General features: G+C 38.5%; 1 protein-coding gene across 1 annotated transcript in view; it reads right to left on the minus strand.

Annotated features, from left to right (window-relative positions):
• XIRP2 (xin actin binding repeat containing 2) overlaps positions 1–8,717 on the minus strand; it is a 345,439-nt gene extending 336,722 nt beyond the window's left edge. The window contains exon 1 of the mRNA XM_052657157.1: positions 8,307–8,717. Coding sequence (XP_052513117.1) covers positions 8,307–8,714 — 408 coding nt within the window. The 5' untranslated portion in view covers positions 8,715–8,717. The remainder of the gene's footprint in view (positions 1–8,306) is intronic.
• Positions 8,718–17,984: the final 9,267 nt, after the last annotated feature.

The following is a 17,984-nucleotide window of genomic DNA, read 5'->3' on the forward strand; positions in this document are numbered from 1 at the left end:
ATTAATGAGGTGAAATAATTCATTTAAGTTCACTCATTGAGGAAGTAGCTGAGCAAAGGTTTCCAACTGATTCTTTGTCACCAAATATTATGCTCTTATATTCTATGCTGAAATGAAAATTACAATCCTGTCTAACATATCCTCTAACAAAAATAAAGGGGTCATCTTTCTCATTATTTACTTAAGCTCTCCAAAATCTACTTGCTCACTTTCAGACACAGAAAAAAATATTTTCTGTCTTCAAAGATCCTTAAAACTTTTCCTATAGGGGAAATACTTGAGAGTTTGGTGAACAAATTTTTCAGCAGTGATTTTCAAGACTGTAATAACCTCCATCTCTTTAAATGCTTTTATAAAATACTTTATGCTTGACAGAAATTATCTCAGAAACACTGATGTAATGGACGGTGGGAGATAGAGAATCAGAGGCTCTGACAGGGCAACTGCCTGCGAAGAGTAGTGCTTCCTGCTCCTTGAGATTAGAGATAAATTAATCCCTGAGTCCCCAGGTGCCCAAGTATACGAATAAATGGAAGTGTGTGTATCTAATGAAGTGATTTTTAGTGGAAGCAAATTGGAAGCCATGATTCACCTGGCCTTTAAAGGTTTGATTTTATGCAGAACTAAAAAGTAGATGAAAAATTGGTCATTAAATGAAAAACCAGAGGCTTTGATTATTGGAGGGAATGAAAATAATATTCTGGAAACTAGCCCATATTTAATTGTTTATATCCTATTCAATCACTGATGCACACATAGGCCCACAGTCTGTTAGCCTGTGTCTTCATGTCCTTCTTTGAACCTCCAATCATACAATAGACGGAATCAATGCATTCTGAGGCCACACAACTAGCTACAATAGGATGACTGTGCCTCCTGAGATGGATCAAGTTCAGCTCATGCCTGAATGCTCTGTGTCAATCTATAGCCTAAGTGAACGACAGAAACAGTTTCTGTTGGAGTGTTAGGTAAATTAAACGGATTGCACAAGTGAGTGGGGTTTATGACAAAGATCATATCTGTGCATTGAAAACAAGCAGGGTGGGATGATTTGGGAGAATGGCATTGAAACATGTATACTATCATGTAAGAATCAAATCACCAGTCTACGTCCGATGCAGGATATAGCATGCTTGGGGCTGGTGCACGGGGATGACCCAGAGGGATGTTGTGGGGAGGGAGGTGGGAGGGGGGTTCATGTTTAGGATCACATGTACACCCGTGGTGGATTCATGTCAATGTATGGCAAAACCAATACAGTATTGTAAAGTAAAATAAAGTAAAAATAAAAATTAAAAAAAAGAAAACAAGTAAATCATTATGTAATCTATTGTGAAAATAAAATCATTTAATATTTGGAGTCTAAAGATATGAATGGAATAGATGAAAAATTAATTATTAATTGAATCAAGAAACCCTTTATTCACACTAGGATCATAGGGAAGGCTGAAGTGATCCTTCAGTGGTATTTGCTTAGTGGTCTCACTGTTCTAGTGCTATGGATAGCAACCGAGAACTGGGAAAAAAGACAAAAGAACTTGAACAAGCTTGCTTTGCTCCAAGTTAGTCTAAACACTGCTGCTATTCAAAATCTAATACCCAGAGTTGTTTGTGTTGTTCAGCTGCTAAGTTGTTTCTGATTCTTCGCAGCCCCATGGACTGCAGTACTCCAGGCTTCCCTGTCCTTCACCATCTCCTGGAATTTTGCTCAAGCTCATGGTCCATTGAGTCAGTGATGCCATCCAACTATCTCATCCTCTGTTATCCCCTTCTTTTCCTGCCTTCAATATTTTCCAGCATCAGAGTCTTTTCCAACGAGTTGGCTTTTTGCATCACGTGGCCAATTCAGAATTAAGTTGAAAATTGCATGTATATTCCACCTAAATATATGTTTGCTCATAGAGAAACATGATTTGAAGCAAGTGTATCTCACAATGCTTTGTGTTTACTTGTTCCTTTATGATATCTTCCTTTTCTTTTCCTTTTGTTATTGTTCCTTTGCCAAACTTCCTCTCCTAACAAATTCACCCTTTTAGGTGACTATGTGTTGCATATCAAATACAGATCATCCAAAACTAAATTTATTAATGTTTCTTGGTTACCTAAAGTTACAAACACACATATCATCAACTACATATAGAAAAGATGGGATTTAAAATATGGGATTATGTTCATCAGGGAAGAGCAGAGGAAAACTCCAAAATCATATACTACCTAACATTTTTTAGCAGATTTTGAAAAGTCTACAATATAACTGTATTAGTCTCATAGCTGCTGAAGCAAATTACCATAATCTTAGGGGCTTAAAACAACACAAATTTATGACCTTATAGTATTGGGGATCAAAGTCCGAAGTTCGTTTCACTGGTCTAAAGTCAAGATGTCTTTAGGAAAACATTCCTTCTGGATGCTGTGGGCAGGGGAGGGGGTGGAGGGGAGGGCCTGGCTTCCTTGCCTCTGTTTCCAGAGGCTGCCCACGTTCCTTGGATCATGGCCCTGTACCATTCCCATCTCTGGTTCTGTCATCATATCTTCTCAGATTATCTCTCACTCTGACATTCTTGCCTCCTTTTTATAACACCCTGTTTTCACCTGGTATACTTCAGGAAAACTTTTCCATCTCAAGATCCTTAACCACATTTCAAAGTCCCCTTTGCCTTATTAGTAACATATTCACAAGTTCTGGGGATCAGGATGTGGACATCTTTGGGAGGCTATTATTCTGCCTCTGTATTATCATCAGTGTAGTCAATTAATTGAATCTAAGAGAAGAATAAGAAAAGAGTTTTGTCCACAAATAGCTAACATTATGTATCCCTTTGTGTAAAGTCTTCCTCCTGATTTTGCATTTATTCATGATACATTAAACCATTCTGATTCTTGAATGTGTTTGCGTAAACTTGCTTGTGGTAGATTGTTTAGAGTAGCTCCAATTATTCATCTCCTTGACTGTTTACCCTTGCAAATCAGTTCAGTTCAGTTCAGTCACTCAGTTGTGTCTCATTCTCTGCAACCCCATGGACTGAAGCATGGCAAGCCTCCCTGTCCATCACCAACTCCCAGAGTTTACTCAAACTCATGTCCATTGAGTCGGTAATGCCATCTAGCCATCTCATCCTCTGTCATCTTCTTCTCTTCCTGCCCTCAATCTTTCTTAGCATCAGGGTCTTTTCAAATGAGTCAGTTATTCACATCAGGTGGCCAAAGTATTAGAGTTTCAGCTTCAGCATCAGTCCTTCCAATAAATATTCAGGACTGATTTCCTTCAGGATGGACTGGTTGGATCTCTTTGCAGTCCAAGGGACTCTCAAGAGTCTTCCCCAACACCACAGTTCAAAAGCATCAATTCTTCGGCACTCAGCTTTCTTTATAGTCCAACTCTCACATCCATACATGACCACTGGAAAAACCATAGCCTTGACTAGACAGACCTTTGTTGGTAAAGTAATGTCTCTACTTTTTAATATGCCATCTAGGTTGGTCATAACTTTTCTTCTAAGGACTAAATGTCTTTTAATTTCATGGTTGCAGTCACCATCTGCAGTGATTTTAGAGCCCCTCAAAATAGTCTGTCACTGTTTTCACTGTTTCCCCATCTATTTGCCATCAAGTAATGGGACCAGATGCCATGATCTTCATTTTCTGAACGTTGAGTTTTAAGCCAACTTTTTCACTCTTCTCTTTCATTTTCATCAAGAGGCTCTTTAGATCTTCTTTGCTTTCTGCCATGAGGGTGTGTCATCTGCATATCTGAGGTTATTGATATTTCTCCCGGCAATCTTGATTTCAGCTTGTCCTTCATCCAGCCCAGCATTTCTCATGATGTACTCTGCATATAAGTTAAATAAGCAGGGTGACAATATACAGCCTTGACGTACTCCTTTTCCTGTTTGGAACCAGTCTGTTGTTCCATGTCCAGTTCTAACTCTTGCTTCCTGACCTGCATATAGGTTTCTCAAGAGGCAGGTCAGGTGGTCTGGTATTCCCATCTCTTTCAGAATTTTCTGCAGTTTATTGTGATCCACACAGTCAAAGGCTTTGGCATAGTCAATAAAGTAGAAATAGATGTTTTTCTGAAACTCTCTTGCCTTTTTGATAACCCAACAGATGTTGGTAATTTGATCTCTTTTTCTGCTGCCTTTTCTAAAACCAGCTTGAACATCTGGAACTTCACAGTTCATGTACTGTTCAAGTCTGGCTTGGAGAATTTTTAGCATTACTTTTCTAGCATGTGAGATGAGTGCAATTGTGCAGTAGTTTGAGCATTCTTTTGCATTGCCTTTCTTTGGAATTGAAATGAAAACTGACATTTTCCAGTCCTGTGGCTACTGCTGAATTTTCCAAAATTGCCAGAATATTGAGTGCAGCACTTTCACAGCATCATCTTTCAGGATTTGAAATATCTCAACTGGAATTCCATCACCTCTACTAGCTTTGTTTGTAGTGATGCTTCCTAAGGCTCACTTGACTTTGCATTCCAGAATGCCTGGCTGGGTGAGTGATCATACCATTGTGATTATCTGTGTCCTGAAGATCTTTGCAAATGTTAGTCTGCAATTTCTCCCATCAAGCTAAAGCTAAGTCACTTCAGTTGTGTCTGACTCTGTGCGACCCCATAGACGGCAGCCCACCAGGCTCCCCCTTCCCTGGGATTCTCCAGGCAAGAACACTGGAGTGGGTTGCCATTTCCATCAAGAGGTGAAATATATTTCAGCACATTATAATCTGGCTTGTTTTGTGATGATTCTGGCCAATACAATATGGAGATGAGATGTGCAAGCTCTGAGAGAAGACCTCTAGAGCCCTCAGGAAGTTCCACTGTCTTTCTTGATACTTCTATGACCTGAGCATAAATCTGGGCAACGCACTGGAGGAGGAAAGACTACATCAGGCAGAACAGAGTTGTCCTAGCCCTGGAACCATCCCAGAGTAGCCAGACTCCTGCTCACTCGGCAACTGACCATAGATATATGTGCGAGGCCAGAAAACACTAGATAAACTTCCCAGCTCACCAGAGGATTGTAAGCAATCACAGATGTATATTGTTTAAAGATTCTAATTTCAAGGTGGTTTGTTATGCAGCAAATGCTAATGGATACATCGCATGATATAATAACAATTTCTTATTGTTACAAATGGATATGGCATTTTCTCTGAAATTTATAATCTTAGATTCTTAAAAGTTCTTAAAAACTCTATTAAAATCATGTTCCATTTCATTTATTTGGGATAATGCCTGTTTGAATTTATGTCTTTGAATTATTGTCTGCCTCATGAGCATAAAAATCCTCAGTGCAAAAGTTCATTCTATGTTGCTTTTATAAGGAGTTTTACAGTTGATCACAATAGGTTGTGTGAAATTATAAAATGCCAGCAGGTAAATTATTTTAAGATTTTCTCATTAAGTTTCTATTGCAATTATATTAGGGTAAATTGTTATAACAAAAGCTGTGGAATACAGTGACTACTTTTAGGGGTTAAGATCATCTCTATTTTATGAGCTTATATTTTATAGAAACAACATTGGCTCTTATAATTCCTTTTACCAATTAACAAATATTTTCTAAACTATCTGTTAATGGACACTTTTTAATAAAGACATGTTTCTCCTATGTTGACTTTAAATGTTTTAAACAAATATATTTGTGTGCATATCTGTAAATATGTATACATATATATATATAATTCCATGCCTTTAAAAATTTTACAAACTTAGACTGAACTTCAATAATTTTATGAAATTTTTCTTAACAAGTGCCTATTGCTGAAGAGTTCCCCTCTACAACAACACAAAAATGCAGTTCTTGTTTATCATTGTTGAGATGAATTTCTAACTGTAATAACCTTTCTTATCTGAAATAATTTTTTGTGTTTACTTTAAATATCATAAATATTGAATACCTTTCCCCACATCACCAATATCTCAATAGAGAGTCTCCATAAATATAACTGTCAGTTATAAAATAGTTAGTATATTTTGGATAACTTATGCAAATCAATATTATGCCATTAACTTATAATAATAACAAAGTATTGATATAAGAAGGAAGAAAGGGATCTATAGAAACAAAGGGTTAAATGTTAAGTTGTATAAAATTGCTAGCTAAGCTTTTGCATGAAATATATAATTTTAAGTTGAACGAGGACTCTTTTTGCATGCCTAGTAACAAAATATGATTCATTGGAAGAAAGCAGTTAATTTCTTATTGGATTCTCATTTTTCTTTTCCTTTTTTCCTCCTTGTTTTAGAAGTCATATGGAATTTATATAGAGAGTTCTGCAGCCATTACTAACATTCATTCCTAAGAACTTATTCTAAAATTCATGTTTGTTTCTACAGATGAAAAATTTCTAAACACACAGTCGATGTTTTATACATTTAGGGAAATACCATGTTATGGCATAGTACCTTAGAATGGCTAGAACACAGTGTATTAAAGATGTTGATCAAATTTAATTTTTGAAAACCAAGAGGTGTTTTCACATCTGATTTCTTTCCATAATTATTTTTATAGGCACCAGGTCCAAAAATCACATACCAACCAATAGCAGTAATCTCACATTTCAACCAGAAACCCTTATTAATGTTTTATTTTTTAAAAATAATGTATTTAAGCAGCTACATCTGTTCCAGATGAGGCTAGGTTCTATTACATAATTTATAAAAATGTCATTTTCTATCTTTAGCCAATTCTTTAATTAATTATCTTGGGTTAATATTCAGAATTATAATACTAAAATCAACAGAGATGAAACTCTTTTCTGTGGCTTAACTTAATTCATTAAGGTAAGAATAAATGACATTGTAAGGATCTATGTTAAGTGTTCCCCAATCCCTAGACATCCAACTGTGTGTGTGTTGTGTGTGTGTTAGTCGCTCAATCATGTCCAATTCTTTGTGACCCCACGGACTTTAGCCCACTAGGCTCCTTTGTCCAGAGAATTCTCCAGGCAAGGATACTGGAGTGGGTTGCCATTTCCTTCTCCAGAGCATCTTCCTGACCCAGGGATCAAACCAAAAGATATTATAAAGCCATAAACAAAAAATTTGCACCTATAGAGTAAAAAGAAGGGAAACAAAGTCCTCAAATTGAAGATTGGTAAGTATCAACAGTTTGATTTTTTTTGAGACATTCTCTAGCTTCAACATAATCTCATATATAACTTTATATCCTTTATTCTCATTAAATCAAGTTGAGTTACCTGATATACAACAATGGTCTCATCATAACTACAATATGTCCCAATAAAAACCTGAGAGAAAATATTAGCAAAATAATTTATTTTGAAAATTTTTCTATTTCTGTGAAGCTTTCAACAAATTTTTCTATTTCTGTGAAGCTTCAAAGCTAATGATCCATTAACAAGAATAGGCCTGTGCCTCCCTGATAACTTTCACTAAGCTTAAAATGAAAAAGAATAGAGCATGGAGTTTGCTTCCCAATGGAAAACCTGAGATTATTTATTAATTATTTATGAAATTCAACTATAATCTCTTTTGTAGGGACTCTACTGAGTGTGATACATTCAAGCAATTTCAGTTTAAGCAGTAGTTGCTTTTAACTGACAACAGAAATATAAATGTGGTATTTGTTAACAATGTTGCTAATCCTATTTCCTGTATTTGAATAAATGTCCCCTTCAGCTAATAGACATATTTTATAGGTGACATTATAGTACACCATAATCACTGAGGCAGAATCATACTTTACCACAAAATACTCCAGACTGTATGCCCTGTGGTATAAATATAATATCAACAATTCTTACAAGATGCCTGAGAAGTGGCAGATTAAGACACACATTCACAATGCTAAGCTTCACACAGCTAGAAGTAAATGGCAGGTGTCAGGATTAAAATCTAGGTCACAGTTGGTTCCAGAGCCTTCACTTGTTTCACTTCTCCATCATTACTGATAAATTCTTATAAATCCTCATGGAGCTAAACGCAGCACCATTTCTTAGATGTTTGAAGTACAAAGATTGATAAGAAATTGTCCTTACCTCTAAGGAACTTACAACCTAGCCGCAGAAATAAGGCATATACATAAAGAAACATCTACATAAAAGGGCCTATCAGAGCTGTTTTTGTGGGAGTGAAAGGAGATCAAGTTCCCAAAGGAACAGACCATAGAGGAAGTCAATAACAGTGGATGCCACGTTTCACACTGTATTACATGGTTTCTTCAGGATATCTGTCTCGAATAGTGGAGGGGTGGGGAAACTATATGCTTAGAAATGGAAGGCTAGGCAAGCTGCCTATCTTGACTATTATAAATGTGGACTCTCAATCAATGGCTCCTTACCTTCCGGCTGTACTCAGCCGGTCCAGCTTGTCTGTTTCCACTCCGTGGAGCTTCAAACACACTCTTCAGCTCGTCAAGGGCGATGGAGAACCGTTCAATCCTGTGCCGACCACTCAGGGAACCCTCCTTCAGCACTTCCAGCTGAGCACAGTCCCTAGAGTAGTCACTTTTGTCCTCAGGACACTTTCCTTCAGGCTCTGCACTCAATACCTCTTCTCTGACACTTCGGAGCAGACTTGGAGGATCTGGAGGTCCAAGTGTTGATGCTACCTCTCCTTCAGGTTCAAGCAATTTGTTTTCTTGAGGCTGGAAAAGCCTGCAACGACTGCCCCTGGGACTGTACTCGCTTTTCTGGTAATCGCTGGATTCCCATTTCTGTCGCAGGAGGTTCAGAGAGCCCTTCTGCATTGGGAATATGGATGATTCCAGGTTGTCCTGCAATATAAAAAGTCCTTTCATTAAAGATATGTGTGAATAATTTTCTAAACACTGCTTAGGCATGCTAGATCTTGGGATTTGTATTCCAGTATAGATATCCAGCTTTCCTATATAATTTCTGGCTCATGACTTGACCCTTCAAAGTTATGTCAGTTAACTGAGAATTAGATTATAGAGAGGACTGATTTGTACAGCCATGGACAGTTGTGTCCAACTCTTTGCAACGCCATGGACTATAGAGTCCTTCGAATTCTCCAGGCCATAATACTGCAGTGGGTGGCCTCAGATTCTTCACAAGCTGAGCCACAAGGGAAGCCCAAGAATACTGGAGTGGGTAGACTATCCCTTCTCAAGAAAATCTTCCCAACCCAGGAATCGAACCGGGGTCTCCTGCATTGCAGGCGGATTCTTTACCAACTGAGCTATCAGGGAAGCCCTAAGTCATGGACATTTGACTATAAATGTCGATTTATAGGCAAAACTATAGAACCATACATATATATCAAAACCATATATAGACAAAACTAGGAAAACATTATTTTCTTCCCTTTTCTTTTATGTTAAATCAGCCAATAATTACTTACAAAGTAAAATTTAAGCAATATTCTCTCATCATTTAGTATATTCTGTTAGTCATTCAGTCATGTATGTTCTGAGGAAAGAGCAATTTAACAAGTCCAACAGGAATGTCATTCCCAGGTGGTACTAGGGCTAAAAAAAATCCATATGCCAATTCAGGAGACTCAAGAGACATGGGTTTGATCCCTGGGTAGGGAAGATCCCCTGAAAAAGGAAATGGCAATGCACTCCAGTATTCTTGCCTGGGAAATCCCATGAACACAGCAGCCTAGCATACTACAGTCCATGAGGTCACAAAGAGTCACACACGACTGGGTGATTTAACAATAGCAGGAAAAAAGGGGGTTTATTTTCTGCCTGTAATCATTCAGGACTTCTTTTGTAATTCTTGGTTTCTGCAAATGTATTAACTTAAAAGTTTTGGACTAATAGCTAAAAGCTATTAAGCTTTTGCTATAAGAAAAATACTTTGATAATAATTTATATGTATACCTCATTTTAATTCCAACATTCTCAAAATGAGTTGCTACTATGAATACTATTTCAGGTAAGGAAGTTAAGAATTAATTTGCCTAAGGTTCTGTGTAACAGAGCCTAGATTTGAAATACATCTGTGTGACTGCAGAACCTTCCCTTTTAACCACTGGAGTGTAATGTCCTCTTTGTACTTCAAGTGTCCAATTCATATCTCATTATGAAACTGATTAAATTTTAACTTTGATACAGAGTTTTGTGGTAAGTAGGAAAAAATCAAATTGTAAAATGTCCTTTTACCAGAAACAAACATATACACACACATAAACGAATCATAGGCATCAAGAACTTCACATTAGCATGAATTCTTGTCATAGAAACAGCAACTTTCTGTTGTAACCCAGAGATTCTACACAGTAAATTTGGGGCTTCAAAAAATATATTTTGCTCTTGAAAGATGATGCTTTTTCCTGGAAAAGTATTAGCACAGTGGGTATGGTAAACAATCTCACTTAGATTAAGTGAGAATATCTCAAAAGGTCACCTAACAAAATGGCTCCAGACTTCTTTGTCTGCCAACCACATTATAAAAAATGTTTTTATGCACTGGGACTCAGTGCATATATATTAATAAATTTATTTATATGTATCTATACATATATGCATATGAAGTGAGCTTGTTTTCATTAAATAATTTTTCACTTTACTATGTGAAATGTCTGATGATATTTTCTAATATCCTTCACTTAAGAAAATGTTTTCTATCCATTAATTGATTAATGGTTGACTAATGGTTCATAGACTGCTGGCTAGGTCTATGAGTACAGTAGGAGCTCAATCCCAGGTTGGGTTTCTACCAACTGTGTGACCTTGCAAAAGCTTCATTGGTAAAATGGACTTATATACATTAAGGCTTTATTTTGAGAAATGTATTAGATAATGTGTAAAATGTCTAGTGTGAATTAGATCTTCCAGTAGCTGTCAGTTCCATTCCCAGATCCACCTCTGGCTAAATCATTTTAATCACTCAATCATTTATGCTAAGTAGCAGTCTCCTAGATAAGAAAGCTTTAAAGAAAGAGGTTATTTTAATCCACAAATCCATAGACTGAACAGACTGGAAAATTTGGTTTTAATGATATTGCTAATTAATAAGTTTGGATTAGCCTCTTATTATAGAAAGTCTCAATAAAGCAATAGCACCCAACAAGACCTGAATATCTGTTTTAGAGAATGATCAACATATGGTGAGAGTCTAATCAACATATGCTGAAAATGTCTGTGTCTCATGTGTAAATGGACTTCAGAGAAGATCTCACTAGCAAAGGAAAGAATGGTGAAAACATCTCACAGCTGTTAATAGTGACCTCATGAGGTTATTTAATGAAAAAATTGTTTCTGAGTCAATCTTGCATAATTAGGAATGCAAAACTGGGAGGGGAAAAAACTCGAAGATGGAGAAGGAAAACCATTTTTCTCATATAGGAAAGATGATCCTAATATTCAAAACTGACTTGGAAATTCTATCTCTAGATGAAGATGGAATAGGCATATTTTCTCAATTCCTCTCTCTAAATATAGCTAAAAATCCTGGAAATAATACGTAAAATGAAACATAAGAGGACTTTGAAAGAGAAGGCAGACAGTCTAGGAACTTTTGCGCTTGAGGAACAAAATGGTGGTGAATTCCTTGAGTTTTCTTTTAGTCATATATCCAGAACATGTTGCTCAAAGAGCCAGTAACTCAAAGACTCCAATAGGAACAAACAGCCTGCTGTCTCTAGCAAAAGAAGTAGGAAAGGGGAAAGTCAGCAAAACTTTTAGACAATAATTGCCATACCTCTCTGGACTCCAATGGGGTGTGCTACCATTCAGTTTAACTATCTGGCATTAGCACAGATTCCAAAGGTTAAGGCTTCAGTTCCACAAGACTGCCCCTACTTCAGAGGCCAGTTATAAGACAAACTGGTTATAAACTGGGGGTTCTCATGATTCCCTACTCAGGTTTGTTAATTTTCTAGAAGAGTGTATAGAACTCAGAAAGCTACATTACTTAAATGTACCTGTTTATTATAAAGAATGCAACCCATGGACAGTCAAACGTAAAAGACGCACCAGGCAAGTATGGGAGGGGTTGTGGAGCCTCCATGCCTTCTCCAGGTGTGCTACTCTCCAAGAACTTTGATGTAGTCACCAACCCGGAAGCTCTCCAAATCCACCATTTAAAGAGCTTTTGCAAAGGTATCATTATGTCAGGGGAGTTTGTAATTTCCTCAGTTCTGTCTCACCATAGCAAAAATTTGAAGTGATGGGTGGGTCGGTGCTACAGCTCAGTTTTAATCGGCAAGCAAAGGAAAAGAGAGCCTCGAGGTGTGAGTGTGGGCCGCCCCAAAAGATGTGAAGAGAAGAAAAGCCCCCGACTCAATTTTGGCTCCTCTTTTTGTACGTTTTTTCTCCTCCCCCCGAGCTTGCCCTGTGTAAACTGGGCTAGCCAGGAGGGCTGTTTTACCTGAGATTCTCACTCTGGTCCTTGGACCTTCCTTTGTTCTATGTTCATGGGCTTTTCCCTTTCTTTGTCTTTTAGCCACCACCATTATGGACTCCTTTTTCCTATTCTAACTACCTAACAATTACATAGGCATGATTGATTAAATCATGGGTCATTGATGATTAACTCAATCTTTAGCCCCTCTCCCCTCCTTGCAGGTCAGGGTATGTGGTTAAAATTCCCATCTTTTAATCACGCTTTGGTGTTTCTGGTGAGTAACCCTCATTTTGAAGCTATCTTGGGCCCCCAGCCATGAGTCACCTGGTCATCATACAAAACACAATCAGTCATCACTTCAGAGATTCTAAGAGCTTTAGGAGCTACGTGCCAGGAGTGAGAGACAAAGATCAAATATATACTTATCACAAATCCCTCATTGACTTCCCTCCCCACTATAACCACGGTATCAGAGAAAACTGGGTGAAGAGCCAGGGTTTTCATACCCATTCAATGGTAATAAAGTCTTCCTCCAAGATGTCACTGGTGACCATGTAAGGATCATGGACTTCCCTGTAGCTCAAATGGTAGAGAATCTGCCTGCGATGCAGGAGACCTGGGTTTGATCCCTGGGTTGGGAAGTTCCTCTGGAGAAGGGAATGGCAATCCACTCCAGTATTCTTGCCTGGAGAATTCCATGGGCTGAGAAGCCTGGCGGGCTACAGTCCATGGGGTCACAAACAGTTGGACATGACTGAGCGACTAACACACACACACACACACACACACACACACATACACACACACACACGGATCATGTACTTTTGCACCACCTAGTGGTAATGAAACATTTCTCCTCTTCCCTGCCTGTGTCAGAGGACACTGGAGTTTGCAACCACAACTTTCACCAACATTCACTGTTGGTAGGGGTTCTCTTCTAGCAGTGGTATCGGTGGAGGCTACAAGGGGAGCAATAAAGAGGAGCAATCCCCTCCCCAGCCAGGCAGGATAATATCAGTGAATCCTACCACCACATAACAGTAGTGGATTCCCTTCTCCAGGAAGTCAAAGAACTCTGATTGGGGAAACTGGACTTCTACCTCAACTCGGCAATAATGAGGCAACTCCTCCCTTCATCTTCTGAAAGAGATTTAGGTAAGATCCAAAGTTCATAACATAGTTGCCCAAGTGTCCAGATACCGAAATGCCACAAAAACTTAAAAACTGAAGGAGAAAAACAATCAATGGGTAATAACATTGAGGCCACTCAGATACTGGAATTATCTGGCAAGAATTTTAAAGTAGCTTTGCTAAGTGAACAATTACAAACTGCTTTAAACATGTTCAAATGGAAAACGCTTAGCAAATAGAAGATTAAAAAAACAAATTGAATTTTAGAAATGAGATATAAATAAAGCAAAAGAAAAGGAAACGTCGCTGGATAGTCTCAGCAGAATGGAAAGGACAAAATGAAAGGTCAATGAACTCAAATACAGAATGATAGAAATTACCTGATGTAAACACACAAAGAAAATATAATTTAAAAAAAGTAGAACATCAGAGACCAGTGAGACCATAAAAAAGATCCAGCATTCATGTCATTGGGATCCCAGAAGAAGAAGAGAAAGACGGTGGTGCTGAAAAATATTATTAGACAACATGGATAAAAAGTTTCTAACTTTTTAAATAACAAAAGATATGAAAAGACAGAAAGATATAGTAAAAAAAAAAAAAAGATAGTAAAAAAGTTGAGTGTATCCCTGTGACACATCAAAATAAAATTTCAGGAAAACAAGATTTTGAAAAAAACAGAAATGTTGAAATCAGTAAGAAATATATGAAATCTTACCTATAGAGGAAAAACAATTTGAATGACAGTGAATATCTCATCAAAAACCATGAAGTTCAGGAGGAAGTGACAAAATATTTTTCAAGTGCTAATAGAAAATTACTGTCAACCCCAAATTATATCTCTACCAAAATTAACCTTCAGAAATGAAGGCAAAGTGACAATATTCTTGAAGAAAAACTAAGAGAATTCATTACCATCAAACTTACACTTGACCAGACCACTTGACCTGCCTCTTGAGAAATCTGTATGCAGGTCAGGAAGCAACAGTTAGAATTGGACATGGAACAACAGACTGGTTCCAAATAGGAAAAGGAGTACCTCAAGGCTGTATATTGTCACCCTCTCTTATTTAACTTATATGCAGAGTATATCATGAGAAATGCTGGACTGGAAGAAACACAAGCTGGAATCAAGATTGGCGGGAGAAATCTCAATAACCTCAGATATGCAGATGACACCACCTTTATGGCAGAAAGTGAAGAGGAACTAAAAAGCCTCTTGATGAAAGTGAAAGAGGAGAGTGAAAAAGTTGACTTAAAGCTCAACATTCAGAAAATGAAGATCATGGCATCCGGTCCTATCACTTCATGGGAAATAGATGGGGAAACCGTGGAAACTGTGTCAAACTTTATTTTTTTGGGCTCCAAAATCACTGCAGATGGTGACTGCAGCCATGAAATTAAAAGACGCTTACTCCTTGGAAGAAAAGTTATGACCAACCTAGATAGCATATTCAAAAGCAGAGACATTACTTTGCCGACTAAGGTCCATCTACTCAAGGCTCTGGTTTTTCCAGCGGTCATGTATGATGTGAGAGCTGGACTGTGAAGAAGGCTGAGTGCCGAAGAATCGATGCTTTTGAACTGTGATGTTGGAGAAGACTCTTGAGAGTCCCTTGGACTGCAAGGAGATCCAACCAGTCCATTCTGAAGGAGATCAGCCCTGGGATTTCTTTGGAAGGAATGATGCTAAAGCTGAAACTCCAGTACTTTGGCCACCTCATGCGAAGAGTTGACTCATTGGAAAAGACTTTGATGCTGGGAGTGATTGGGGGCAGGAGGAGAAGGGGACGACAGAGGATGAGATGGCTGGATGGCATCACTGACTTGATGGACGTGAATCTGAGTGAAATCCGGGAGTTGGTGATGGACAGGGAGGCCTGGCATGCTGTGATTCATGGGGTCACAAAGAGTTGGACATGAATGAGCAACTGAACTGAACTGAACTGAACTGAACTGATACATACATTGTGTTCGTATTGATTCCTGCTTTTGAGAATATTCTATAGTCATGAGGTACATAAGCTCATTTTGTACTATGTTTGCAACTTCCTTGAACCTAGAATAATTTCAAAATAAAATAGTAAACTCTGGGAGCTGGTGATGGACAGGAAGCCTGGCATGCTGCAGTCCATGCAGTAGCAAAGAGTCGACACAACTGAGCAACTGAACTGAGCTGAAGATGTTGAAAACCAAAAAAATAAAACAGTGATTTGGTAGTAATTCCTCCAGATTTTATTTTACTTGGGAAGGATTAGAAACATAGAAATATCAGCATTTCACCTTGTGCAGTGACAGAGAGTGGTAAGGTACTCTGCTACACAGGTCACTATTACGAATGGGAAGCTACATGCCTATGTCAGTTGTCAATTTATTGCCTCTCACCTCAAGGTGTATCATTCAATATATGCACCATGATAAATGCACCATCACCATCACCGACTCAATGGATATGATTTTGAGCAAGCTGCAGGAGATGGTAAAGGACGGGGAAGCTTGGCGTGCTACAGTCCGTGCAATTGTAAACAGTTGGAGACGACTGAGCCACTGAATGACAAATGACTAAATCCCTTTAAGCATTTCTTCTTTACAACGTTTAGCTTTCTCAGTAGAGGGCGCCAGAGGGACATTGTAGGAAGAAGAGCTTCTAGCAAGTTCTTGCATCGCCGCTGTGTCAGGGGTTAGGAGAATGTGAGAACACCCAGTGGAGCCTGTCCAGTCACAGACATGGAATGCCACCACTCATGATCTTAGCCTTAGCCTGGGAATAATCTTTCCACAGTCCTCTCAGGATGGAAACAAATCCCATAGCTGCCTGTGTCCTGGAGGTTCACACAGGGAGCAGCTGTTGATTCTAGGAGGCCTTGAGCAGCTTGCGTGCAGCTGGTCCATAACACAGGAGATAACACCCATCTGCTGTTTCCTCAGCCAGCTCCTGCACAGTTTTGTCCTCTGAAGTCTCTTGCCCAGATAGACACACTGATTACCACTGTGTTTCCTTGCTACCAATTGTTGATCACCCATTCAGGCTGCACCCTGAAGGGTGGCCTATTGCTTGTTCAGAAACTCCAGAGCAGCTCCAGCCTAGCTAAACCAGCAAGCCTTTCCACTCTGCTTTTCGAGGGGCTGAGCCACACCTCCTCCAAGGGGTTCTGAACTCTTTTCGAGTTTGTCCTTCCTTGGTTACTGTCCTTCAGCCCTAGGTTACCATATAGTATTTCCTTATGGTTACACTTTTATTGTGGCTGTTAATTCTTTATATTCAACTTTTGCTGTTTAACCTGTATTTGGTTTGTATTTGCTGATTACACACTGGCATATTACTCTTGCTCAATAAGAGATGCTGCTGTTTAGTCGCTGTCATGTTTGACTCTTTGAAACCCCACGGACTGTAGCATGCCAGGCTCCTCTGTCCATGGGATTTCCCAGGCAAGAATATTGGAGTGGGTTGACATTTCCTTCTCTAGGGAATATTCCTGACCCAGGGATAGAAACTGTCTCCTTCTTGGTAGGCAGATTCTTTACCACTGAGCCATCTGAGAAGCCCTCAATAAGAAATATCCACTATCTAACTCCAACAGGTAGGTCACGAGGCCACATGTTCTCAGTATTGTCATGAAGCATGCCACTGTCCCCCTTATAACTAAGTGTGCTGGGATGTGGTATGGCTGGGAATAACTCTTCCTATATTCCCTGGTCAGGAAATGACAGTCAACATGGCAGATGGAGGCATTGCCCTTAAAGGGTCCCATTGAACTCTATAGTCTTCCATGACATTTTACAGAAAACATTACAGCAAGTATCATCTAGATAAAAAAGTTTAAGAAACTTAATATTCATACTGTTCTGAGAGAGCTATAATGTGAACTTTTAAATTAAAGGCTTTTGAAAAATCTTTGAGACAAAAGGAAGCCTAAGCAATTCAGGGTGTTCTACGCTTATTTAAGCAAAGGACCTTTTATTATAAACTGCTCCTAACATCCTTAAGTATTATGTTTCATCAAAGCCATTTTGGAAAGTGTTGACATAAGGCAAAAATCACTAACTAGAAAAAGTAAGCCTCAGATTTCTTCTTAGTATGTGTGTGTGTGTGTGTTTGTGTGTGTGTGTGTGTGTGTGTGTGTGCGTGAGCACACTCAGTTACTCAGCCATGTCCGATTCATTGTAACCCTGTGGTTTGTAGCCCACTAGGCTCTTCTGTCCATGGGGTTTTTCAGGCAAGAATCCTGGAGTGGGTTGCCATTTAATAAACTGATTAGCTATTCATCAAAGTTCATGATTTTGACAAGTTTTAAAAAAGTGTTTCTGTTAATTACTATATTTAACAAATACCTTTTTTATTAAAAAACAGCTGGCATCTGTTAAAAACCACATGACAAACTGCAACATTTAGGTATAAAAATGAGAGAATTTCCCAGAATTGAGGAATCTGGGATGTGTGAACTGAGGAAGATAACTGCATAGTTTGTACAACCAAAATCACTGAATTAAAATGTAGTTAAAATCAAAGAAAATATTAACTTAAAAAACTGAGTTGAAATAAAGAGCCCCAGGAGCTATGTAAGTGATCT

The sequence above is a fragment of the Budorcas taxicolor genome, chromosome 2 (assembly GCF_023091745.1).
Source record: "Budorcas taxicolor isolate Tak-1 chromosome 2, Takin1.1, whole genome shotgun sequence".
Lineage (NCBI taxonomy): Eukaryota > Metazoa > Chordata > Mammalia > Artiodactyla > Bovidae > Budorcas > Budorcas taxicolor.